The 23241-nt window shown below is 53.7% G+C and overlaps 9 protein-coding genes across 9 annotated transcripts; 5 read left to right on the top strand and 4 right to left on the bottom strand.

The window, feature by feature from the left end:
• Positions 1 to 422: 422 nt before the first annotated feature.
• On the bottom strand, positions 423 to 2141 carry BO80DRAFT_216639 (uncharacterized protein). Its single transcript, XM_025714351.1, has 4 exons — positions 1586 to 2141; positions 1432 to 1536; positions 1011 to 1384; positions 423 to 956 (listed from the first exon to the last, which is right to left on the bottom strand). Exons 1-4 carry the CDS (start codon positions 1754 to 1756, stop codon positions 551 to 553), a joined length of 1056 nt encoding a protein of 351 aa, XP_025571134.1. The 5' UTR covers positions 1757 to 2141; the 3' UTR covers positions 423 to 550.
• Positions 2142 to 2274: 133 nt separating this feature from the next.
• BO80DRAFT_428803 (GMC family oxidoreductase) lies at positions 2275 to 4234 on the top strand. The gene has a single exon (XM_025720325.1). It carries the CDS (start codon positions 2528 to 2530, stop codon positions 4184 to 4186), a length of 1659 nt encoding a protein of 552 aa, XP_025571133.1. The 5' UTR covers positions 2275 to 2527; the 3' UTR covers positions 4187 to 4234.
• A 1488-nt stretch (positions 4235 to 5722) lies between these two features.
• BO80DRAFT_428800 (putative isoamyl alcohol oxidase) lies at positions 5723 to 7851 on the bottom strand. The gene has a single exon (XM_025720324.1). The coding sequence runs from the start codon at positions 7604 to 7606 to the stop codon at positions 5891 to 5893; it is 1716 nt and encodes a 571-aa protein (XP_025571132.1). The 5' UTR covers positions 7607 to 7851; the 3' UTR covers positions 5723 to 5890.
• A 946-nt stretch (positions 7852 to 8797) lies between these two features.
• On the top strand, positions 8798 to 10116 carry BO80DRAFT_365557 (uncharacterized protein; the record flags this gene model as incomplete). The annotated part of the gene is made up of 5 exons (XM_025716204.1): positions 8798 to 8993; positions 9052 to 9119; positions 9187 to 9566; positions 9615 to 9679; positions 9731 to 10116. The coding sequence occupies 5 exons, from the start codon at positions 8798 to 8800 to the stop codon at positions 10114 to 10116; spliced, it is 1095 nt and encodes a 364-aa protein (XP_025571131.1).
• Positions 10117 to 12040: 1924 nt separating this feature from the next.
• BO80DRAFT_483734 (RTA1 domain-containing protein) lies at positions 12041 to 13395 on the top strand (the record flags this gene model as incomplete). The annotated part of the gene is made up of 4 exons (XM_025723442.1): positions 12041 to 12259; positions 12306 to 12441; positions 12507 to 12898; positions 13003 to 13395. The coding sequence occupies 4 exons, from the start codon at positions 12041 to 12043 to the stop codon at positions 13393 to 13395; spliced, it is 1140 nt and encodes a 379-aa protein (XP_025571130.1).
• A 2281-nt stretch (positions 13396 to 15676) lies between these two features.
• BO80DRAFT_468316 (amidohydrolase) lies at positions 15677 to 17293 on the bottom strand. The gene is made up of 2 exons (XM_025722923.1): positions 16806 to 17293; positions 15677 to 16730 (listed from the first exon to the last, which is right to left on the bottom strand). The coding sequence occupies exons 1-2, from the start codon at positions 17265 to 17267 to the stop codon at positions 15741 to 15743; spliced, it is 1452 nt and encodes a 483-aa protein (XP_025571129.1). The 5' UTR covers positions 17268 to 17293; the 3' UTR covers positions 15677 to 15740.
• A 225-nt stretch (positions 17294 to 17518) lies between these two features.
• Positions 17519 to 19364, top strand: BO80DRAFT_505199 (purine permease; the record flags this gene model as incomplete). The annotated part of the gene is made up of 4 exons (XM_025724470.1): positions 17519 to 17656; positions 17700 to 18379; positions 18445 to 18904; positions 18954 to 19364. The coding sequence occupies 4 exons, from the start codon at positions 17519 to 17521 to the stop codon at positions 19362 to 19364; spliced, it is 1689 nt and encodes a 562-aa protein (XP_025571128.1).
• An 82-nt stretch (positions 19365 to 19446) lies between these two features.
• Positions 19447 to 20566, bottom strand: BO80DRAFT_428795 (leucoanthocyanidin dioxygenase). Its single transcript, XM_025720323.1, has one exon. The coding sequence runs from the start codon at positions 20516 to 20518 to the stop codon at positions 19535 to 19537; it is 984 nt and encodes a 327-aa protein (XP_025571127.1). The 5' UTR covers positions 20519 to 20566; the 3' UTR covers positions 19447 to 19534.
• Positions 20567 to 20703: 137 nt separating this feature from the next.
• Positions 20704 to 22844, top strand: BO80DRAFT_448961 (Zn(II)2Cys6 transcription factor; the record flags this gene model as incomplete). The annotated part of the gene is made up of 3 exons (XM_025721713.1): positions 20704 to 20798; positions 20843 to 22319; positions 22377 to 22844. 3 exons carry the CDS (start codon positions 20704 to 20706, stop codon positions 22842 to 22844), a joined length of 2040 nt encoding a protein of 679 aa, XP_025571126.1.
• Positions 22845 to 23241: the final 397 nt, after the last annotated feature.

Below are 23241 nucleotides of genomic sequence, written 5' to 3'. Positions count from 1 at the left end.
GCATTGAAGATGTTTTTTCTTTTTTTTTTGCTTATTTTTTGCTTTTTTTTTTTTTTTTGTTGTATCTAAGAGTCCTTTGTTTAGCTTAGTACGTGTTCAGCTTAGTACGAAATTTTATTGGCACGATGCGCATTACCCTGCTCTTTTCGAGCCAAATCGAGTCGACCCTACTCGCAAGGACTGCCTGTGGGCCATCGCCGGCGCGTAAACGAGAAACGGACTGTGGAGTCCGAACCACAACGTGATGACTACCTCGATCCAGGGGTACACGGCAAAATTGGCACTGCCCAGCATCCGGCAGTATGGTAAAGGGCTCTACCGAAAAGGGCTTTACCGAAAGATGGGACTGCCGTCCCTTGGCAATCACGAAGCTTCTTGACGGGGAGATGTGGGTAGCATGCAGTCTCTCTGCAGTAATCGAGGATGAGAAGATCGATTTCTGCGAGTGAATCCGCAAAGGCCCAGTGAGAGAGAGGACTGGGAAATATCGATACCTTGGGCAGGCCCACACACCGAGGTCTATGTTTCCCTCCCTTTCTTGTCGCGCGGACTACTGCTCCGCATCTCCAATCACACTTTTCGGCACATGCGTCGATCCCCCATCATGCGACCGCTCAGTCAACGACACCTCATAGTCCACCCCCCGACTACCGCTCTTGGTGGGCTCCAAATATGTCAATGGCATCTCACTCTCCGTGTCGCGCCTGCGTTTGAACGCCGATCCGGAAGCACCAGACTGGGCCCCCGTCTGGGATGAGTATGCCGCCTTGGCCGACGAGAAAACCCCGGGGAACGCGGCCTTGAAGACTGGACGCATCATGGGCACACATGCATTGCTGATCGCCAGGGCGGGCTCGGTCACACTCCAAAATGCGGCCCAGATCATGCTATATGGGAGGTCGTTAAAATCAACGGTAGTGAGGACGTGGATGCGAATGACGGTAATTGCAGAGATGCTGTGACCGTTAGTACCCGTCACACTGAGTGTGGAGGAATTGGGGTATACATACAATAAGCCGACCCCGAAGATACCGTACAGAGCCATCTTAGTAGCAGTGGACATCTGGAGCTTCCAGATATGGTGTACGGGCAGAGCCATAATCAGGACATCCGTGACAAGGTTAAAGGCACCAATCGTGGAAAAGGCCACATTCATACTAGCGCAATGGCCGGGTTGGGTCGCATTCCAGTTTTTCGCAAACGGGTGGCAGATTAGAAAGACCTGGAGCGTGCTTCCCAGCCAGTATGCACCCGCGCAGCCCATACAAGCTCTGGCGGCCATGCGAAAGCCGCGGGTGACGAAGATTCGGAGGTAGAAAAAGAGGTAGGAAAATTTGGCAAAGACCATGGCGTTGTAGTAGACGATCTGGTAGACGACAAGCATCTGGTACCGTTAGCTCCAGGGCATCAGGGGTTCGTCCGAGAGCTCACCTTGAAAATCAGAATGGTGTTTTCGGCAGGAAGGTCCGTCATGTGGTGGCGCATACCCACCCGCGCATAGTGATACTGCATTGCGAGCATGCCATACGTGTGCAACTAGAGTTCGTCAGTCAAGATGTAGGCCAGTGACCCAGGTTTATCGTACCATCGACACCACGATACAGGCATCATCCCACCAGACCTTGCTCTCCCGAATCCGCCGAGACAAGAATCGCAGCCCAACTGCCAATGTACTCAGTGCCACCAGCACGGTGTTGGCGATAAGCTGGTCGCGCACTATCGCGAACTCGAAGACATTATAGAACTCCACCGCCATGTCGCCAGCCTGTCGTCGGGCATTGGGAAAGATGTGACAAGAGCAAAAAGGTACATGAGGCAAAGAAAACACATGCGAAGTTCGGACTTGAGGCAGCGAGGCACCGTCCACATCCAGAGCCGGTCCAGACACCGACGATCATGCTCATGATCACCGGCAGATTGACCGTTTCGGTACTTGGGGTGAGACGAGAGAAGGATTCAGCGGGGCCAGGATCCGCTGGCCTCGGTTGTTATGAACTTGTGACCGACTGACAGCGGCCTCCGCGGCCTGTAGCCTGGACTAGTAGAGCTGCTAACGCCTTAGCCAAACGGCCACGGCTGCCACCGGGTGGATCAGCCTTACCCCATGGCCAATCCAGCCCCCTGTTGCGACCACGAACAAAGACCGTTAGCAAGCTAATGACTGCGACATGTCTATCCCAATAAATCCTAAGTCTTAGCTCGAAGCCACCGGAATGTAATTCCTTTGTCGAGACTGAGCGGCCAGCACTTATTTCATGCCGTGCAACCCGCCCCCTACCTTCTACCACCAGCTTTCGGACACGATCAACATGACTGGCTCGAAATCCTACGACTACATCATTGTTGGGGCAGGCATTGGCGGGTTGGTGCTCGCATCTCGCCTCACCGAAGACGCCGAGGTGAATGTCCTCCTGGTCGAGGCTGGCGCTAACCGCATCGGCGATCCTCGCATTGAAACCCCTGGTCTCCTGGCATATCTGTATGGAAATCCGGACTTTGACTGGGATTACATGACCGAGCCGCAGGTATGCCCCATGGCACGATTTCACATCCGGGGCGTTGGCTGACTGTCCAGGTCCATGTCAACCAGCGTCAGATTGCGCAGCCACGGGGCCGTATGGTGGGTGGAACATCCGCCATGAATTTTTCCGTCATCATGTACCCATCTGAGGCCAATTTCGCGGCGTGGAAGTCGCTGGGGAACCAGGGATGGGGACCCCAGGACATGGCCCCCTACCTTAAAAAGTTCCATACCTACACTCCACCCGGTCCAGAGACCGCAAAGTACCTGTCCCTGGACCGGTACATGAAGCAGGAAAACCAGGGGGCGGACGGTCCGGTTCCCGTCACCCTGCCTGATGTATACGGCGTGTTCAACAAGGCTTGGGATGAAAGCTTCGAACGGCTGGGCTGGCACAATGACGTAGATCCTATCTCGGGTCGCAAAGTAGGCACCTTTACTGCACCATTGTCGGTCGACGGAACCACAGGTCGTCGCGGTTATGCCGCCGCGTACTACTCGCCGGAGGTGGCACAACGACCGAATCTGGACCTCTTAGCGGAGACTCTCGTCGAGCGAGTATTATTGACTAAGGATGCAGACGGCCAGGCCGTCGCGACCGGCGTGCAGGTCAGAACCAAGAACGAAGAGAGCCGACAAATTTCCGCGACTCGTGAGGTCATCATCTGCGCAGGGAGTCTGAACTCACCGCAGCTTCTCGAATTATCCGGAATTGGGCAACGCGAGCTGTTAGAAAAACACAACATCCCGGTGATCATCGACCAGCCCGGCGTTGGAGAGAATCTGCAAGATCACTGCTTGGCAGGCATCAACTTTGAAGTCGCCGACGGACAAGTTTCAGGCGACATCATGCGCGATCCCACCATTGTGCAATCCTTGATCCAACTTTATGAAGACACGCGCGGGGGTCCGCTGGCCGGAACGCCCATTAGTGTGGCGTACCTGCCTTTGGTGGGCCATGACGGACAGCTATCAAATGAAAGGGTCCGAGAGCTGCTGACCCAATACCTGGACCAGGGTCTGGAGGATCTACCACTGGCTCAGCAGAAGCAGTTTGCTCTCCAGCGGGAATTACTCGAGGACGGCAGCAATGCCTCCTCCGAATACATGTTCCTTCCATTCCAAACCCACATGCAATCGGGCAAAACCACCATGGCGGATTTGTTCGCCAAGTCGCTCCCAGGAAACTACATCACCATATTGGTCATGCACAACCATCCGTTCTCCCGGGGATCAGTGCATATCCGCTCCGGCAGTCCGGAAGACCGACCGAGCATTGATCCGAACTATCTATCGCATCCACTTGACATCGAGATCCTGGCCCGTCACGTCCAGTACCTCGATCAGATCGTCGCCACCGCGCCGTTTGCGGGGCTGTTGAAACCCAATTCCCGCCAGCCTGAACAGGCGGTTGACTTCAAGGATCTCGAAAAGACGAAGGAGATTGTCAGGGAACGTCTTTTCACATGCTTCCACCCGTCGGGGACTTGCGCCATGATGCCCGTCGAATTGGGGGGTGTTGTGGACGCGCAGCTGCGGGTGCACGGCACGCGTAATCTGCGTGTCGTGGATGCGAGCATCTTTCCCTTGGAGCCGACGGGGAATATCCAAGCCACGACATACGCGGTAGCGGAGCGGGCAGCGGATTTGATTCGGGGGATTTGACGGTGCACAAATATTTAGCATAATTTCATTGTGTTTCTACTGTGTAGTTGGGGAAGTGTGCTGCTTGTTGTTTAAACCGAGAGTAGTGGGTAGACGTAGCCATATAATCATTGGCAGTAGGTTGAGCCTCACAGAACTGTGCTCTCTGGGACCTTCGCCCCCATAATGCTCATCGCGCGACTGGGTTCCATGTCCTAGTTCAACGAGGGGTGATATCCGCCAGTCTAAGGAATCATGGATGGGGTCAGTCATCCCAGAGGCCGAGGAAAAGCAGTGCCATGTCCCCGGGGGCCGTGCTGAGGCGGAGGACGTCCCTTGCTAGCTGATATATCTGGCTCCGACAGCCATCTCGAGCAATCAAATTCATCGCGGAAGCTCAATCACTATCTACCACGAGGGAATCCCCAATGGGATCCTGCAGGGCGGATACCCAGAGTGGAGAGTGCGCTTGGCATTGGTCATGGGCGCAAGCAAAGGCATGCTGGCAGCTGCACGCGTGGTCCACAGAGCATTCTGAATCCCACCATCCCATTGGCTCCATTGCTCAACCGATTCCATTGTCGGGAGTTGCCGCAATTGTGCACAGGGACAGAGGAAATTGAGACACCAGAATTGACAGACCTTGGTTCTGGTACGGAATGCCCGGGAGAGGATCCCCATGTTGCTCACCGAGCCATCACCTGACTGGTCGGGTCCGAGCCGCTTCCGGTAAGGCTCGGAAAGGGTGGCTGCGGGGCGATCCCTTCCCTTGTGGGAAGTTTAACTTTCAGAGGAATGGCAGGTGGGCCGCTAGCCAATGCATAGCCAGTTTGCACGGTTTGTTGTCGTGGCCCCTTTCCACGGCGCAACCATCGGTTCCTGGGGACGATGTTGCAGACTGGGCATTTTCTTCTCTTGAGCGAGAAGATCACTGGTACAGAAAGGTGGAGAAAATCACCAGAAGCAGAATTATGTTGCACCAGCTTTTGTTGCCTTGAGTACAGGTGTTGGCTTCAACTTCTGCGACCACGAATACGTCAAAATAATCTTGAGCGAACCCGAAGATCCAACCGATCGATTGTAGCGTACTCCGATCTAGCAGTGTCAAAACACCATTAAGCCTAGTGATCAGTGTCCACGAACATCATGTTGTGCTTGGGGAGTCAATGTATAGTTCTGGAGTAGGTTTGTTGTTTCGCTGCTCCCTGTGTTTGCATCGTATGTTTGCGTTGGCATCAAGTGACCTGAGAAATATATGTTCCCGCTACCACAGGTAACTAGACTTGGCAACTCTCCGCATCATAATAGTGCAACACCGAGGACTCGATATCGTGAGAGGTCCTTGAACATCATGGGAATAGTTCTCCCTACCGCACAGCACCTTTCTATCGTCTATTGCACAAGTGGAGGCTGAAAGAAATGCCGTGGTTCTGATGGCCGACCGTGGTACTACCCCGCAGATGACGCCCTGGAAGTTGCTACTGGAACTTTTTTGCGATGACTTTGACCTTACAATGTGGTACGGAAGCCATGGTTTGGCTAAAATGGATCAAGTAAGGGATGTCTTCAATCATTAAAACCATATATCATCTAATGCTTGACGTATTATACAGAAATCAATGCGTCGTCGGACGGAAAAGGAACGATAACGACCTCACGAATTCGGATCCATATTTACAATGCTTGCGAACCATGGTGGGAAACACTTGGCCACCATGACACTGCTTAGGAGAAGGCGGCAAAGCAAGTGCTGTTGGCCTGGGACTCCTCCCAGCCAACGCACTTCCAGCAGCTCAGAAGACCAGTGGGGTCATACTTTTCCTTGATGGAGAGCAGCTTGTCGTAGTTGTCTCCCCACCAGGCCTCACGCCAGTCCTCGGTGAAAGGGTTGGCCTCGTTGCTGTAAGCTCCGCTGCCAGGGGTGATCCGCTCGAGCGTGGCAGTCATGTTCTGGAGGGTGGCAATCTTCTGCTCACGAGTCTGCAGGGTGCTGTTCCAGGCCCAGGAGCTGCCCGAGCCCAGCTCCCAGATGGCCTGACGCCAGGCGGGGGCGGCGCTGGTGGAGCCCTCGGTGTAGTTGTACAGGACGGGTCCGACGACGGGGATGTAGGGGCTTTGGCCATTGGCGAGAATGAGCTCGAAGAAGTCCATCAAATTGGCACGGCCCTCAGCCGTCTCGAAGACAGAGGAGGGAACCAGGCGACTGCCGGCAAAGTGGGTGACGCCGACGCTGACGGAGCTGGAGGTGACATACTTCTCGTAGAAGTCGTACCAAGAAGAAAACGCCTCGATGACAGCGGAACCACCCTGCGCCTTTGCGTAGGCCACCACCTCGGCCAGAGATTCCTCCGCCTCATCAACCGAGAGCAGAGGGGACACATTGACCAGGGTGTTGCCGGTGATATGACCACCCCAGCCTTCCTGGGCCCATTTCAGGGTGTTGTTAACAACAATATCCATGAATGGCAGGACATTGGTAGAGTTGCTGGTGAACTTGATGATGGCGGCGACGAAGCTGATGGTAGGCTCGACGCGGTGGGTGCTTTCCATGACAACACCGAAGGTGCCACCACCGCCACCACGCAGGGCCCAGAAAAGGTCCTGGTTCTGGCATTCGTTGGCGACGCGCAGCTGGCCATCGGGAGTGACCACCTTGTACTGCACGACGCGGTCAACACCGAGACCATAGACAGGGGAGAGAACCGAGTGGCCGCCGTTCATGACCCAACCGCCCGAGAGACCGACAGTGGGCGAGTAACCACCCAAGATGGTGACATTGTTTTGGTGAGCGAAAGTATAGGCCTCATCGAAGTTGACACCGGCGCCAGCGGTGATGGCGTTGTAAGACGTCTGGCAGCCCGAGGGAACAAAGGACGAGTCGTAGCTGAGGTCCTGCAACTTGCGCGTCCACAGGGCCAGAGAACCCTTGCCGCTGCTGCGGGTCAGGTAATCGTGCCCACTGTTCTTGATCACCAGACGGGTGCCGGAGCAGTTGGAGTAATGCATTGCCTCCCGGACATCGTTGTCATCCCTGACCTCGATGTAGTATGAAGGCATGTTGCCTTGGCGGCAGGTCTGGTTCACAAAGGCCAGCGAATCAGTAGGATCGCTGCTATCCAGCAGGCACTGATCCTGGGGATTGGACGAGCACATCTCATCCTGGTTATTCATGTAACCATTGGGCGAGTTGGTGCGCAGGTAGGGATCGGTGTAGTTGGCCTGAATATTGGCGCAGGCCGCATCGTTGGGGGTCACTTGCTGGCCATTGTAACTGGAAAAGCAAGGAAGGGAGAAAGGCGTCAAGGGTTGAACGCGGCCCTGAAGGGTGGCATTGAGGCTATTGAGAGTGCACTCGCAGCCACAGGCGGCGGCACCTTGTCCCAGTCCCAAAAATTGGACGGCCAGAACGGCCAATGAGGCTTTGTATCCTGAAGGCGTCATCGTGCTAAACTGCCACGCGACACTGAGACAATATCGGGGAAAGAGAACGGGGAATGGGTGACGATCGCGACTATTTAATGAACGGTCGGACCGGCAGATAAGGAGAATTTTTTTTTCACTTCCGGCACGCTCCGTTTGGGTCGGTTGTCCGTGGTCTAGCGAATGTCTCATACGATACTGCAACTATTGATTCACACGCGGTGGAGGTTACCGGATCAGGATGGGGTTGAAGGTGGACAGGTGGACGGGGAGACAGGGAACCCAGCTGGTGGTGCGGCCTGCAACTCTGCAAAAAGCAATGGAATCGCCGCAGAAGCGCCAGGCCCACCCGGTTCCACTTGGGGTTGGAGGCTTCATGGGGCCATGGAGCGGATCCCCTTGCCGGGGCGCCACGCTGATTCGCGGCGCCAGCAGACCTTGACGCAGGTCCTGTTGGGGCTCGAGGGCTTCGGGCGATGTCCGATGCAGCTGGTGAGCCCATAGCCTCTCTCCTTAGTCCTGACCTGAAGGCAGAAGCCCTCGAGAACGATATGCTCTCTGACCGATGTGGACCACCATCTAAGACCAGCGTCTCACTTTGATTGCGTCACGTCCACTCTCGGATTTTCCTGTCCGGCTCCAAAAGGCCCCTGAAGGGTCGAAGGCACGGCATCCCTGCTGGCCACGCGAGGAATCCCTCCGCTGGGTCGACGATCCCTGCAGCCCCGGAATCCCAGTCGATTGATGCTGGGGTTGCCATCTGATATCGATGATCGCGGTGGTGCGGACCAGGTCCAGCGGTCCTACACATCAAACACCGGGGATCCAGAGACTCGATCGACCGACCGCGGACGCACCGAGCCACCAGCAGATCAGACGTTGCATTCGTCCGTCGAACCGTCGGAGAAGAGTCAAAAGTTTAAAACGCGCCGAGCCATGGGAATGCAGTCAATAGATCTCCCCCCCCGGCCTGGAAATAGCCCATGACAAATTAGCGGCCGCCTTCCCAATCCTTATCATAACTCCGATTGTGCAGAACCTTCCCTTTAGGTTTTGGTGGCGACGACAGCACATTCGTAATATTAATCCGACAGCACCAGGGCCTTAATCTTGTTTGGCGACTGCCCCTCCCTAAATGGAATCTTATATGGAATTCCGACCCGCCCTGTCGCCTCTTTTTGCAAAGCTGACTCGTACAGCTCGCCGTGCAGGATGACTTACGAGGAGAATCGGTACTGGAAAAATGTGCTGACGATCGTGCCCATCGTCGGCGCCGCGCTGGCCACCATCTCGTATCTGCTGCGTCTGTACTCCCGTCGCTTTACGACCGCCGGTCTGAAGCTGGAGGACTGGTTGATGGGCGTTGGGTTGATTCTTTCCTACTGCGCCACCGCCTTTGTTGTGGACAGTGAGTGGTCCCGATCGTTGACGGCTGGCATGCCAGGCATACTAACATTCCTCGGCAGCTGCATTCAATGGCGTCGGTCTGCCAGTCAGCAGTCTCCCCGCAGATGAACGGCGGCGTATCCAATTCGTACGTTTTTTATCCCACCGATTTCAAAGGAGGACAAGTGTTGGCTAACATGCGACGATACTTGCAGGGTTCGTGGATGATCCAGAAGTTTTGGGCGCCGTCCGCAGCATTTGTGAAGATTTCCATCGTGGTATTTTTGAAGCGCCTACTCGGAACCGTCCGCGCGTACACCGTTGTGTCAAATGTCCTTATTGGGTTCATTACCTGTTGGGCCATCACGGCTCTGCTGGTCAACATCTTCCAGTGCAAACCGGTTCAGTACTATTACGACAAGTCCCTTCATGGACATTGCATGAGTGGGCAGCGATCATTCTTTCAGGCGATGGGATCTATCGCCTTGGTAGAGGACGTCATCATTTTGTGCCTGCCTACACCGATTGTGTGGGGCTTGCAGATTACCTTTCGACAAAAGTGTGCGGTGACAGTCGTCTTCTCCCTCGGTGGCCTGTGAGTTTCCTCAATCCGACATAGGGGATGGTGCTAACAGCTGGACAGGGTCTGTATCTTCAGTTTGATGCGTCTGATTGAATTCCGCAATTTTATTACGACTGATTTAGCTTGTGAGTGACAATGGTTGCAGTACCCTTGGTTACAGCGACTAACGGCCACAGCTTCGAGTGCTAAAGAATCCGTCTGGACGTGTCTCGAGCTCGATGTCGCCATAATTTGCGGTTGTCTGCCGCTAATGAAACCTCTGATCCAGGGCTTCCTGGGCAAGGTCCGAAGCGGGGTGTCCAAGGCCCGCTCTCATCCATCGTCCGGCACGAAGCTCTACTATCCCTCCAGCGCCACCCACAACAATGATGGTTTCCGACAGATCGATGACATGTTGGGCTCGCAAGCCTCGAAGAATCCCCATGTGATGGCCAGTTCCAGTCGAATGAGCTCGGATGTCGAATTACAAGGCATTGCGGTGCACACGCGGATTGAGCAGGATGTTGACCGCCCGCACACGGTTGACTCGGACGAGACCACCCACGCACATGCGTGGCCTTGAGAACGCACAATCTCTACTGGATACATCAATGCAGATTCCCAGCAACACATCGCTGTCCGCAAGTGGTGAACAGAACTCTCGATGGGCCGCGCTCGGCCCGTGGCTCACAAGCCATCGCGCTGTCCAGGGGCGTTAAAATTCCCCGTAGGAGGTCTCACACTAGCCGACTCAACCTCTGCGCGGGTGGACTGTGGCTTTGGCTTGAGATGTTTGCTTCTACTGGCAACCAGATCTCGCTAGCTCGATATAGGTGCGAGCTTCTTGCTGGCAGCGACTGTCGACACCCAGGTTCAAATGACTTGGGCGTGTCCACGACCTGAGACGAATCAAATAGATCGATATAATCTACCTAATATTTTCTAATGATGGAAATGACGCCACTGCGAATAATTTGAATAGCTCACCCTCCCGCACGAGAATCTACACTCATAAGGCGGGCTTTGATCCCGCGGGGATGAAGCCTGCAGCCACTCCACAATTGAATGAAGGGCCCGCGCCCGAAACCCTTGCATTTTACTTTCCATCTGCCCGAGATTCTCGAAACCTGGAAGAACCCTGCCGTGCGGGATTTGATTAGCGGCACTCTAGATGAAACCATGGATCGGGCAGTTTCCCCGGGCGGATTCTTGCGCTGATCTGCAGTCATTCGCAGTGGCAACTGGTCACAATCATCAATCTGGCACCGTGTTATCATTAAGAAATAATCTATGCAGCATCGATCTTAATGTACGTTCATTTGCAGTGGATCCGGTCGTATCTGATAAATAGGATCGGGTAGTCTTGCCCGGTCGGTCAGCGATCGTGAAGATCGCCTCGACGGGAAGTTAAGGGCCAACGGCTGTCGGCTGCTCCGTGGCTGAAGACTGACGATCGTAATAAACTGATCTTCTCAATTTCTCATCGCCGGTTGGGGCATGGTTGAGACTGCTGAGTAAGACGGAGTAAATGAGGGTTTCGTGGGAATAGGGTTGTGCGACCGGGACGGTGTCACCGCAGCCGATGGACCGAGGTAACGCGACGGAAATTCTGCCGGGGTTGTGGCTCCTTTTATGATCTGGGCTGGTCTGGATCTCAATCTGCCAGATGATCAGGGCGGGTGTGAGAGGGGCCTTGGGTGGCACAGTCGTCAGTCACAAGTGCACCTCGCGCCAAGAATCGAAGTGACTCCAACAGACGCTCTGTCCCGTCACGGGCTCGGGCGATTGGGTGGGGCCATTCATGCCTCGGTTGCTGTTTTGTCGCTGCCATTGATGAGAGTTCGATTCTCCATCACGACGAACTAAGTAACCACGACATACTGCGGGATGGCGGATTGTTGGCCAGGTTTACATGTATTTCCATCGCAGACCCCGTGCCAGCGGAGATGAAGTAGTAAATGGTCATTTCGATAGCGGTGTAAAGGTACCCGGCCAGTAGTAGTTGGCGATACATCCAAAGCTCAGCATATTGCTCTGTAGCCTGTCGAATGGATTGTTAGAGAACTACATACTACTCCGTGCGAGTAGTGCCAATCATACAAACTATGTGTTACATTGTAGGTAGTGTCTAAGCTAACCAGAAGTAGAGGAGCTTCCCGAACACCCGCTATGATTGGCCCGGGCGTGTATCAAGCATCACGCTAGCTCCAACCGGGCAAGCGCGGTGCTGCCTGATCTCGTATATTCTGGAGGATCTCATCAAGCATCGAGCATCGAGCCTCAAGAGCCTCTCGCGGGATCATAACCAGGCTATGCTAAAGATCCTGCTGGCAATCCTGTGGTTATTCTTATCCAAATGCGTCTGCCTGTTCGACATGCCAGAGCATATATATAGTAACTCGCCGCATCACACTCCATTGAATCCTGGATGAACAATACATACCTGAGGCCTTGGATCCCAAAGCTCTCTACCTTAAAGTATAGTATTCGCCTGAATTAACGCCATCATGAGCGCAACCACAACCTCCCCCACAGCCACCTCTGCAATAGCATCCGCCACCCAAACCTGCACCAACCCTAAGCCTGGCAAGAATGGCTACCTCCCACCCGAAGCATGCGACGTGATTCTCCCGTACGTGCCCTCACTAGCAGCCGCCGTGCTCTTCTGCGTGCTGTACGGCCTAACCCTCATCTGTCATGTTATTCAAGCCTTCCTATACAAAAAGGTCCCCCCCCACAGTCCCCCCTCTAAATCCAATCTAACCAACACAGCGGTACGCCTGGGTCATCATCATGGGAGCCACCTGGGAACTCATCGCCTTCATCTTCCGGGCCCTGCTCACCCTCCACCAAAACAACTCCAATTACGACACCATTTACACCATCATGTTCCTCCTCGCACCACTCTGTACCCCCCCCCAATGCCCCATTTCTCTCCCCAAACCCCATGGACTCCCCAACTAACCACCCCAGGGATCAACGCCTTCCTCTACATGACCCTCGGCCGCCTAATCCACTACTTCCTCCCCACGCAAACCCTCGCGCATATCACCTCAACGAAATACGGCCGGATCTTCATCTGGCTGGACATCCTGGCCTTCCTGGTGCAACTCGCCGGCGCAGCCATCACCACCTCCACCGACGCCCCCACCCGCACCATCATGCTAGGCGTCCACATCTACATGGGTGGCATCGGGCTCCAAGAGCTCTTCATTGTGATCTTCACGGGATTGACGATCCATTTGCATCGCCGGATGGTGGATCTTGAGCGGATGGGACAGTTACCAGAAGACAGAGTATCCCGATCGAATGTGCCGTGGAGGTGGTTATTCTATGTAATGTATACCGTGTTGGGACTTATTACCGTTCGTCATTCCCCTTCCCCTTCCCCCTCCCCTCCCCCTCCCCCCAACTTCCATACCCACTCCCAAAAACAATAATAGACTGACAGACAGTAATCTGTATCAAGATCCGCATCATCTTCCGATTAGCCCAATACGCCCAAGGCACCTCAACCAGTAACCCGGTGCTGACGCACGAAAGCTACGAGTATATCTTCGATGCGGTGCCGATGTTTCTGGCGCTGGGGTTGTTGAATGCGGTGCATCCGGGACGGGTGTTGCGGGGGGTGGAGTCGGAGTTTCCGCGGGTAAGGAGGGGGGAGAAGAGGGTGATGAAAGAGGAGAGGAGGAGGGTTAAAGAGGAGAGGAGGCGGGTGAGGCGGGAGGAGAGGGAGATGAGGAAGGGTGGGGGTGGGGGTGGGGGTGGGTGGTGGGGGAAGAGGGAGAGGGCGACGGAGAGGGAGAGTGATATGTTCGAGGTTCTTTCGGTGGGGGAGGAGGGGGGTGTGAGGAGGGTGTAGGTCGATAGGTGGGCTAGTGGTGTTTGCCACAAATGGAGATATGATTTGTGATGTTTCGTTGGAGTTTGGTGAGGGATACATGGTGGTGCTATTGACAGTTAGATGGATCGTGAAAGAATATTTGTCTATTTAAGAGTACTAGGTGCAAAGTTAAATATAATAATAAAGGCATGATAATGATCTAGACGAGGCTCCAGGGGAGGAGGAAGAGGATAGTAGATATTACAGTAATAGAAAGCTAAAGACCAAGAGAGACTAGGTGAATAACTACTTGAATTGTAGAGATATCTTTCAAAATTTTACGACATAGTGAAGTTTAATACGAGTAGAAGTCTTTAGGTCGATAAGAGTAAAACGATAAATGACCTCTGTTTAAGAAAATGATGATTGTCATTCATATCTTATTCAGCCACACGCGCACTGGTTGAGATTATATCTCGATATCTTAGAGAGCGGGGCCCAATTTCAATCTTAATCCATTGTCTGTTTGCTTAGGGTTGACTGCGATCGCAAACTGTTCTGGTCCAAGTTGTTGTAAATTCCAAGCCTAGATACCACCATGCGGTGTTGCGTCTTGGACTCTCCCTACTCTATCCGGTGTCACGTAGCATGAGTGTGCCTGAAGACAAGTGTGTGGGTATCGTTTCATATGCCTTGATTCATATCTATAACCGGTCGGCGTGGTCACTACTACTAGGTAAATGCTCTCCGACAGTGGGCCATCCGTGTGACATGGTTGGCTGGTGGGGATGGAACAACGAGCGCAGAGGAGACATTTTGCATGGTGGGTGGAAGATTCACATCGGTCAGCGGTATAGATGGGATTCTGAATACAAGGTAACTAAGAAGAGTGAATAGTCTTTGTCTCGACACCTCTTGACAAAGAAACTCGCGATCGAGAGGAGACACGGAACAGGCGGATGGGACCATACTTCCCACACTAAACGAATCTTTCTTGTTTCGTCATTTCGCATTTTCCGGCTTTGTAATTTCCTACCTTATCCCGCTGGCAGGATCAATTTTTTTGTAAATTATACTGGTTGTTTAAGATGAACGTGTCTAATTTTAACGACTTTCTCAGTCTCCCACTGTGGCCTGTGGAGTGCCAATGAAACAGCAACAAAGAGCCGGAAGAGAGCGGGATTGTGCGCTAAATACCATTCTGGTACTTATACATTTTGTGAAGAGAACCTTTTTTAATACTTGAGATATCCCCTGATTCTCGATGGCAATCCAGTATTAGAGTTGATGCAAGGTGTTTCATACGACAAGCTCCGAGGTATCTGCGGCTATGGGACAAAGATCGACGGAGAACCTGGTCCGAAAGAATGGTTGACATTGTCTGCTTTATGCCTCCAAAGCAGATACTATTGGAGATACCCTACCCTGCAGGCCATCTCTGATTATGTGGCTCATCAACATGTACATAAATATAGCATACGTCTGTCACCTTCATTTCTCCTGAATGTTCTCAGTGTCGGCTTACCTCACGGCACGCATTCCCTATCGTGTTACTCTCATCTCACGGCAACGCGATGAAAACCAACAGAAACAAGAAGACAAGAAAGGGAGGACGGACAAAATCTCGAAGAGCAGTATCAGCTAGCCAGTCTAGCAAAACCTCTCTGCGGACTCTCCTGGTTGAAATCCGGATACACATTCTCGGTTACCTGGATAGCCTCAGATCCTTACGGGCGGCCATTTTCTCATGCAAAGCACTGCATGTAGTGCACGGTGATTTTGCAGTGGTACCTGGATTTGAGAGACTACAGCCGTGAGATCAATCATTTCCTCGCTAAGCTTGCGACAACCATGGACATCAAGACTACGGGTCCTCGCTTCAGGGATGACGATCCGAGTTCCAGAATGGTATGGGCCTGGGCGACGGCGGATCCCAAATTCGACCTTGGGAAACTCAGATGTGGTTTCGGCCAGAAATTGTATGGGTGTTTCGTATGGGATGAAGAAAGACTGGCAGGGTCTCGTCTGATGGATGTTTCCCGGTTTGATTAGGAGCGAAAGAACTGATATATCTTTATATATAGAGTACTGTGTGAGATTATTAGATTACTTGGGATGTTCGGATGATCAGGGTGGACAAGGTAATTTAGGTACTTAGGACTATGAACATCACTGATTTAGACCTACATTATGATTCTAAGGGTTATATGCTCTATTCGAAGTCGCACCAACAGTGACTGATATGAAGTCCAAGGTATAATAGTAAACGGACCTCTATCATCCTCCCTATACAAACGAGGATCCTTAAGGCAGGGCTAACCGAGTAATTATGCAATTGATCTATATCTTTTTGATTGTGGCAACACCTCAACGGGTGAAGGAGTTTAAATAAGAGGACTACAGCGTGCTCTTATCCCCCGACTAGCCAGTTTGGCTGCGCGGAGTATCTCCAGTTCTTGCCCGTCGACCAGCCGCCCGTCAGCAACCAGAACCCTCCCATCAACCATAGTCATATCCACGTCTCGCCCAGTACACCCGTGGACCACAGTCGTGATGGCACTGACACCTCCCTCCTCGTCACAATCCCACGGCGCAGCCCCCAGACCCCCCTTTCCATACGGGTCCACCACCACCAGGTCCGCTTTCTTCCCAACTTCCAGGCATCCAATCTCATTCTCCAACCCCAGCGCTCTCGCCCCATTGATGGTAGCCATCTCCAGCGCAGTTCTGGCACCAACCACGGTCGCATCCCGACAAACCCCCTTATGCAGGATAGCCGCCAGATGCATCTCCTGAAACATATCGTAATGATTCGAGCAGGGCGCGCCATCGGTCCCCAGCCCCACGTTGATCGCAAGATCACCCCCCAGCATAGCCGGAACCGGAGCCACCCCCGACGCCAATTTGAGATTCGAGCTCGGGTTATGCGCGATCGAAGTACGCGTTGCGCTTAATAGAGGCAAATCTGTGTCAAGATCGAGGTTGACCATGTGCGCTAGGACCAAGTTATGACTCTTCTCTTTGCCGGGGTTCGTGGTCGCCTGGCTGGAAAGCTTGGTGTTCTGGATGAATTCCATAGCGCTGCACCCGTATAGATCGTGGTAGATTTCTCGGTCTTTGGGGGCTTCTGCGCAGTGCATCGTTATGGAGATACCATGTTCTGCACAACTCTCTCCAAGCTCGCAATATAGAGATGCGGGTGCACCCCGAGGTGTTCCTGCTGCTGCCCAGACGTGGAGTCGGTTGTTGTGGGTGCCATGGTGCTGTTGGTGTGCGGAGATGAGAGCGGGAATGGACATGGCAAGGAGGTCTTTGTCTCGCGGATCGGTGATGGATAGTTGGCGGTTTGTTTCGGAGAATTTGACTAATTTGCCCTGTGAGAGATATGTTCAGCGTTGTTGGATTGTGTACGGGTTCACTGGAAGAGGAGGAAGAAAGTAGCTGCGCACCAAGCACCCCCGGATTCCCATTTCGCCCACAGCATCACACACGCTTTCCCATCCCGCACGATAGGTTATCATTGGATCCAGAAAACAAGTGGTTCCTGTCTTGAGCATCTCGGCGATAGTGAGTCTGGCGGCGTGGTATCCGTCTTTGCCCTCGTAGGACGATTCGAGCGGCCAGATGGCGTCGCAGAGCCAGTTGTGCAGCGGGAGGTCTTCTGCCAGACCACGGAGGAGGGATTGAACTAGATGTGCGTGGATGTTGACGAGCCCAGGAAGGACGATCTTGCCGGTACAGTCGATTGTCACGTCCGGAACGATATCCGCGGGCGCGGGGCATTGGCCGATGGCGGCGATGCGGGTGTTCTGGACGAGCAGATAGCCATCGTGGATGATTTCACGGGCGTTGTTGATGGTGATAATGGTGGCATGAAGGAAAAGGATGGTATTTGTCGCTTTTGATGCCATTTTGGCTGTGGTGATGTTACTTGGGGATGAGAGAGTTCGTTTGTGCTTCATCGGAGGAAAATGGGATCCCTGTCGATCGGCGTGATAAGCCCGCCTCGGCCGAGGGGGCAGCCAGTCAGTATCCCCGAAGAGGGTCGCGCAGCTTATCGCTATCTGGATCTTCCCGTTGTCGGCCAGAGCTATGGGAATCTACAAAATGGAATCCGGCACTAGATCGGCTTTCTGTGCCAGCTATTCTTCCCAACACTGTCATGGAGACCAAGACCAGCCCCATCTTTACCACTGAAGAGGAGACCGCTTCTCCCACCACTGGGGAAGTCGTCACACCGTCGAAGTGGAGTTATTGGAAACACTATCTCACAAGCCGCGATGGGTGGATAGGTGACTATGTATGTGTAAACAATCCTCCAAGGCCAAACTGACATGTTGAAGGACTATATGTACCTAATCACTCCGAACATCTACCCACTCAACAAGCGTTACAAAGATGCCGAACCCCCCTTCTATGGCCTCAACGACGAGGTCCCCATTCTGTTGACCATCATCTTGGGCCTGCAACATGCCCTGACCATGATCGGGTCGGTGGTGTCACCCCCTCTGGCCCTCGCGAGTGGCGCCTTCTACCTCGATTCAGTCCAATCCCAGTATCTAGTTTCGGCGGCGTTCATCACCACTGGGATAGCTACAGCCCTACAGGTAACCCGTGTGCATATATTCAAGTCCCCGTTGTACATCGGAACGGGGTTGTTGTCGGTTGTCGCTCCAACATTTGATGTCATTGCGGTCGCGATGAACTACGCGGACACACGATACAAGAACGGGTCCTGTCCGACCGATGAGAGCGGCTCCCGACTCCCATGCCCTGAGGCTTGGGGAGCAGCACTGGGTACAACTTTGTGTACGGTCTGGATCCAGATTCTCATGTCTCTCGTCCCCCCTAAAGCCTTGAACCGTATCTTTCCGAAGGTTGTCACGGGAAGTCTGCTACTTCTTGTTGGGGTCTATCTCATCTCGAGTGGAATGGAGAACTGGGGAGGGAGTTCGAACTGCGACGGGGGAACGGGGTATTATGCCCTCTGTCCGAATATAGATGCCCCGAGACCGCTCCCATGGTAATTCTTCCCTCACCTTTCAGCTCTAGAGTATCGGGTAACAATCATTAACAAAAAAAAAACAGGGGCGACCCTAAGCTGATTGGTCTCGGATTCAGCGTCTTTGTCACCATCATTCTCGTTGAATTCATTGGCTCCCCGTTGATGAAGTCCGCCTCCGTTATCTTGGGGCTGGCAGTGGGATGTGCTATCTCCGGCGCAACAGGTTACTGGTCTCGCGAGGAAATTGACGCTGCACCAGTCGGTACATTCCTCTGGGTGCACACATTTCCACTTTCGGTGGACGGTGCGCTGGTCCTCCCTCTGCTCATCATGTTCGTCTGCGAAGCGGTCAGTTGTATGCCGGATATTCTAGCCACGGCCGAAATCTCCCGGGTGGACATCGAGGGGCGCGAGTTCCATAGTCGTATCCAGGGAGGTATTCTGTGCGACGGCTTGGGAAGTCTGGTCAGCGCGTTGGGCACCTCGTTGCCTATGGTCAGTCAGGCGGGAAATAATGGTGTCATTTCCTTGACCGGTTGTGCTGTACGTTACCTCCACTCGTTTCTTTCTGCCCTTGCACTAATGTCCGTAGAGCCGTCGAGCGGGTTGGTGTGCCTCGACCATTCTTCTGCTGATGGGAATCTTTGGCAAATTCGGGGCCGTCTTCGGATCAATGCCACCTTCTGTGCTGGGAGGAATGCAGGTGTTCTTGTATAGCACGATTGTTGTGGCCGGCGTGCGTGTCCTCGCACTTGTTGACTTTAGCCGACGCAACCGATTCATTCTCACGGCGTCGTTGGGGATCGGGTTCATGGACATCGTTTCCCCGAGTTGGTTCAGCTCGGTGCTGGCGTACAGTGGGCCGAACGTGCATCTGCAAGGTTTCGAGCAAGGGATCAACCTAATCGTTGAGACGCCGTTCATCATCGCGGCAGTCGTGGGGGTGGTACTGAATCTCGTGCTGAAGGATGAGGGGGAAAAGACCAACGCGGTGTTGCCATAAGCAAACATAGTATTCCCTGCTAGTCAGCTGATCGCACGTGGTCGATCAAATTGTTGGATACCTTCCGCTCTCAGTAATGGATGATGTCTTCTCTACCAGACTATTCGTTCACTGATTCAAAGACATATAATGTTAATCGCTTTCCCAGCTAATACATGAATCGAAACATATCACGCAACCTGTTCCATCAACTTCAACTTCTCCTGCAACGCTGCAAAGTTTCGCTTCATCGCGTTCGCATTGAATTGTTCCCCTGTCACTAGCGGATACTTTTTCTGTGGCCCCTGAATCAAGGCATCCTTGCATGGCTGGTTGAAATATGCAATGCTGTACCGATCCCCATAGTAATCCCCCGGCTCCGACGGCGCCTTGACGCGATGGAATGTTGACTTGAATCGGTCATCCGACCATGACATGAGCAGATCCCCGATGTTGCAGACGATATCCCCTGTGTGTGCCTCCACGCGTGTCCATTCATCGCCAATCCCGAACTCCGTGACGACCTCCCGCCCCGGACAGATCTCGAGTCCGCTCTGACCCTCTTTTTGGAACAGGAGGGTGAGAAAGTCCCAGTCTGCGTGTGCGCCGGCGCGGTGATAGGTCTTTCCATCGGGCTGGCTGGGCAATGCATAATAGTGCAATAGTCTCATGGTGGTCTGTTCGTTGGGTCGTGAAACATCGTGGCATTTGATGAAAAAGTCGTCGTCGAAACCGAGTCCGCGGGCGAAGCAGCGCATGAGTCGCTCGGAAACTTCCTGGACGCGGTGCATAAATGACAGGGAGGTGGCCTTGAAGCCCGGAAGATGTTTGTCGTCCATCCACAGTCCGATCATGTTCTCTCCGAATTGTAGCTGATAGGACTCCTTGGTGTCGGGCTGACCGGTTGAGGGTCGGATTTGGGCTTTCTTCTCCCATCCGACATTGTTTGCATTCCACGGAACCGTCGCTTTGATGTCGTCAGAAAGGGAGAAGAATCGCTCGGCGGTCGAAAACATATTCTCGATCTCCTCGTTGGCGATGCCATGATCGATGAGCGTGAAGAAGCCGACGTTCTCAGCCGCGTCGACCAGCTCGGCGGTGATTTGGTCGATGCGCTGGTCGAAATCCCGCAGGGAGATGCGAGGGATAGTGCGACTAACGTATCTGGTTGTCATGTTGTATGCAAAATGGCACTTGTGATGTTATTGTTGATGTTGGATGGCCGGTCATCTATTAGTAGAGGGAGTAAGCCGTCAGCTCGGCCGAGCTTATCAGCGGGCGGGTGCGATGTCGGCCGCTTCCCCGCCTTATCAAAGCGCGGGCCCCAGTCCCCGGCCGACCAGCAAAGTCAATCGCCGTCATGAGCTCCATCCGTCGACGCCTGGCCTGTGTGGAGTGCACACGGCGAAAGATCCGTTGTGACAAGGTGGTCCCGTGTCGCAATTGCACTAGAAGGTATGGATCCGATGGTTGAGCCAGGCATCGGCTAACTCCGATAGAGGTATCACTTGTTCGCGCGCCAGGGGTACCGATGATGAGGTGGAGCGATTGCAAGCCCGCGTCCAGGAGCTCGAAGCTGCTTTGAAGGAAACCACCCATCTACAACCGCAGATACAACAACAACAACTACAATCACGCTCCAGGTCAGAGATCCTCCGCAATGGTAGCAACACGCCCGTCTCCGAGACAGCGGAGACCCCCGAGCGCGAGATGGCGGACGCTGCCACCATCCTCGAGTTCCTCGCTTGGGGGCGACGGAAGAATCCGGACTATCACGAGGTGTTGGCCCGTAGAGATGGGGTCGAGCATGAGTCTCCTGGGGATGTGACAGCGGAGGGCGGCAGCGTAGATCGCAATCCGGAAATTGCATCTTCGCTGGCCTATCTGCAGCTCCTACTCCCGGATAGAGACCTCTTGTACCAACTCGTCTCCTACCACTGCGAATGTGTCCTCTGGTACCATGGCTCGTTTCACTCTCATCGCCTCCAGGATGAACTTGATAACTTCATCCGTTTTGCAAACGGCCAGATAGCCCATCCTCGAGTCGATCTGCAATGGGTGGCGCTGCTCTTTGCCGTCCTCACTGGTGCCCTAGCCTGCGCGCCTCGCATGACCGCCCAAGCCTGGGGCTTCCCAGAGTGGGAACAGACTACCCTGGCTCAGCGATGGTTCAAAGCCGTCTCAACGTGCCTGCACCACGCTGACTTCACCGCAATCCATTCTCCCTACGCCGTCCAGGCCATCGCTACACTAACCATGTCCGCACATCTCCTGGGCTTCTCAAATAGTCTCTCTGTTCTTCTCGCAGCCGCAACCCGCATTGCCCAGGGTTTAGGCCTGCATCGGCTTGGCTCGGAGAAGGAGACCATGCCCACACCAGCCATGATCGACCGCGAAATCGGGCGCAGAGCATGGTGTCAGCTGTGCATCCAGGACTGGTTCTCTATCCCATTTTCAGAAAGCTACCTGATCCCACGTGGATGTGTCAGTACCGCTCGTCCCCGTAATTGTCGTGACGACGATATGCGGAAATTATCCGACGATGAACCCACCCTCACCAGCTACTCGCGCTTCTTCTACCAAGTTGCTTCCATCATGCCTTCACTGCAGGATAGCATGACAGCCTCAAACACCCTCTACACAAGATACGAGCAGGTGCTTGAACACGATCGCCGGTTACGGAGCCTAGCTACGCAGGGTCTCCCGCTTTATCTTCGAAACATCCCAGTAGAAGACCATCCAGAGTGGCCGCGATATGTGCCGTGGGCCCGTCGCAGTTTGGCAATCAGCTCCTCACATAAGATCATTATGATCCATCGAAAATTTCTCGAATTGAGTTTCACGAACCCAGTTTTTGCGAGGACGCGCCGAACCTGCGTTGCTGCCGCAAGAACGATTATCAAAGAACAGAAGGAGGCGATTCATGATGGGGGTCCCGTCCTCTGGATCCATCAGGCATTTAGTGTTGCTGCTAGTGTATGTATCTTCCCTGCACTCCGTCCTCCCCGGTCGGGATACTGATGAGAAGCGTAGATCATCTTATGTCTCGACTTGTTTCACCGCACCAACGCCGACCCCGAAACCACGTACCACCGCCAACTCGTCAACGATGGCCTGGAGATCCTCTCGCACAGCGAATCCAATATGATTGCACGACGAGGGGTGCATCTCCTAGAAGCGCTGTTGGCACGAGAACGCGACCGAGGCTCTCCGAGACAGCTACCGTCACCGGAGCAGGAGACTGATCGGAACCTGGACCTGGTGGGGGTCATTAGGAGCTTTTATGAAAAAGGCCGGTGGCAGAGGGGCCGGACGGCCTCCCGAGATGGAAGTCAGGGATGGCCGCCTGTTGAGCGTGGAGGAAGTGATCGAACGGGCCAAGCACCGACGCCGGCGGGAGCCACGTCGCCCTCATTAGAAGGATTAGCCATGTCATACGGCTTGGAGTGTGCGGAGAGTTTAGAGGATATTCTAGTCTTGGCGGCCAATTATGCGGCCTGAGGGACTGCCGATGAGCCCTTAAATTTGTCGACTGTCGCGTCTTCCATACTAAACGACAGATGCATATGTAGGCAGTAACCGGTCAAGCATGCCTTGTCTTTGTACTTCGCAATAGTATTGCACCGAAACTTTAGACAAGCAGTTCTTCCATGATGCCATGGCCCAACCAAGCACTGCCTTGTACCTCCGCCCTGGTTCCCCTATTGCCTCCTTTTTTCCCCCTTCCTTCGATCTCCCCTCTTCCGCCTCTTTCTCTCCTACAGATACTTTGGATCTTCCTTCACACCATTCATAATCCTCGCTCTGTACATGCCACCCGCCGGGCTATGCACAATTGCATAAATAGCACAACCCATGCCCATACCCTACCAGCGAGAACAAACACACCAAGTTCCAT

Source organism: Aspergillus ibericus, assembly GCF_003184845.1.
Source record: "Aspergillus ibericus CBS 121593 unplaced genomic scaffold BO80scaffold_52, whole genome shotgun sequence".
Lineage (NCBI taxonomy): Eukaryota > Fungi > Ascomycota > Eurotiomycetes > Eurotiales > Aspergillaceae > Aspergillus > Aspergillus ibericus.
The sequence above is the reverse complement of the archived record's forward strand: the minus strand, read 5'-3'. Positions and strand labels throughout refer to the sequence as shown.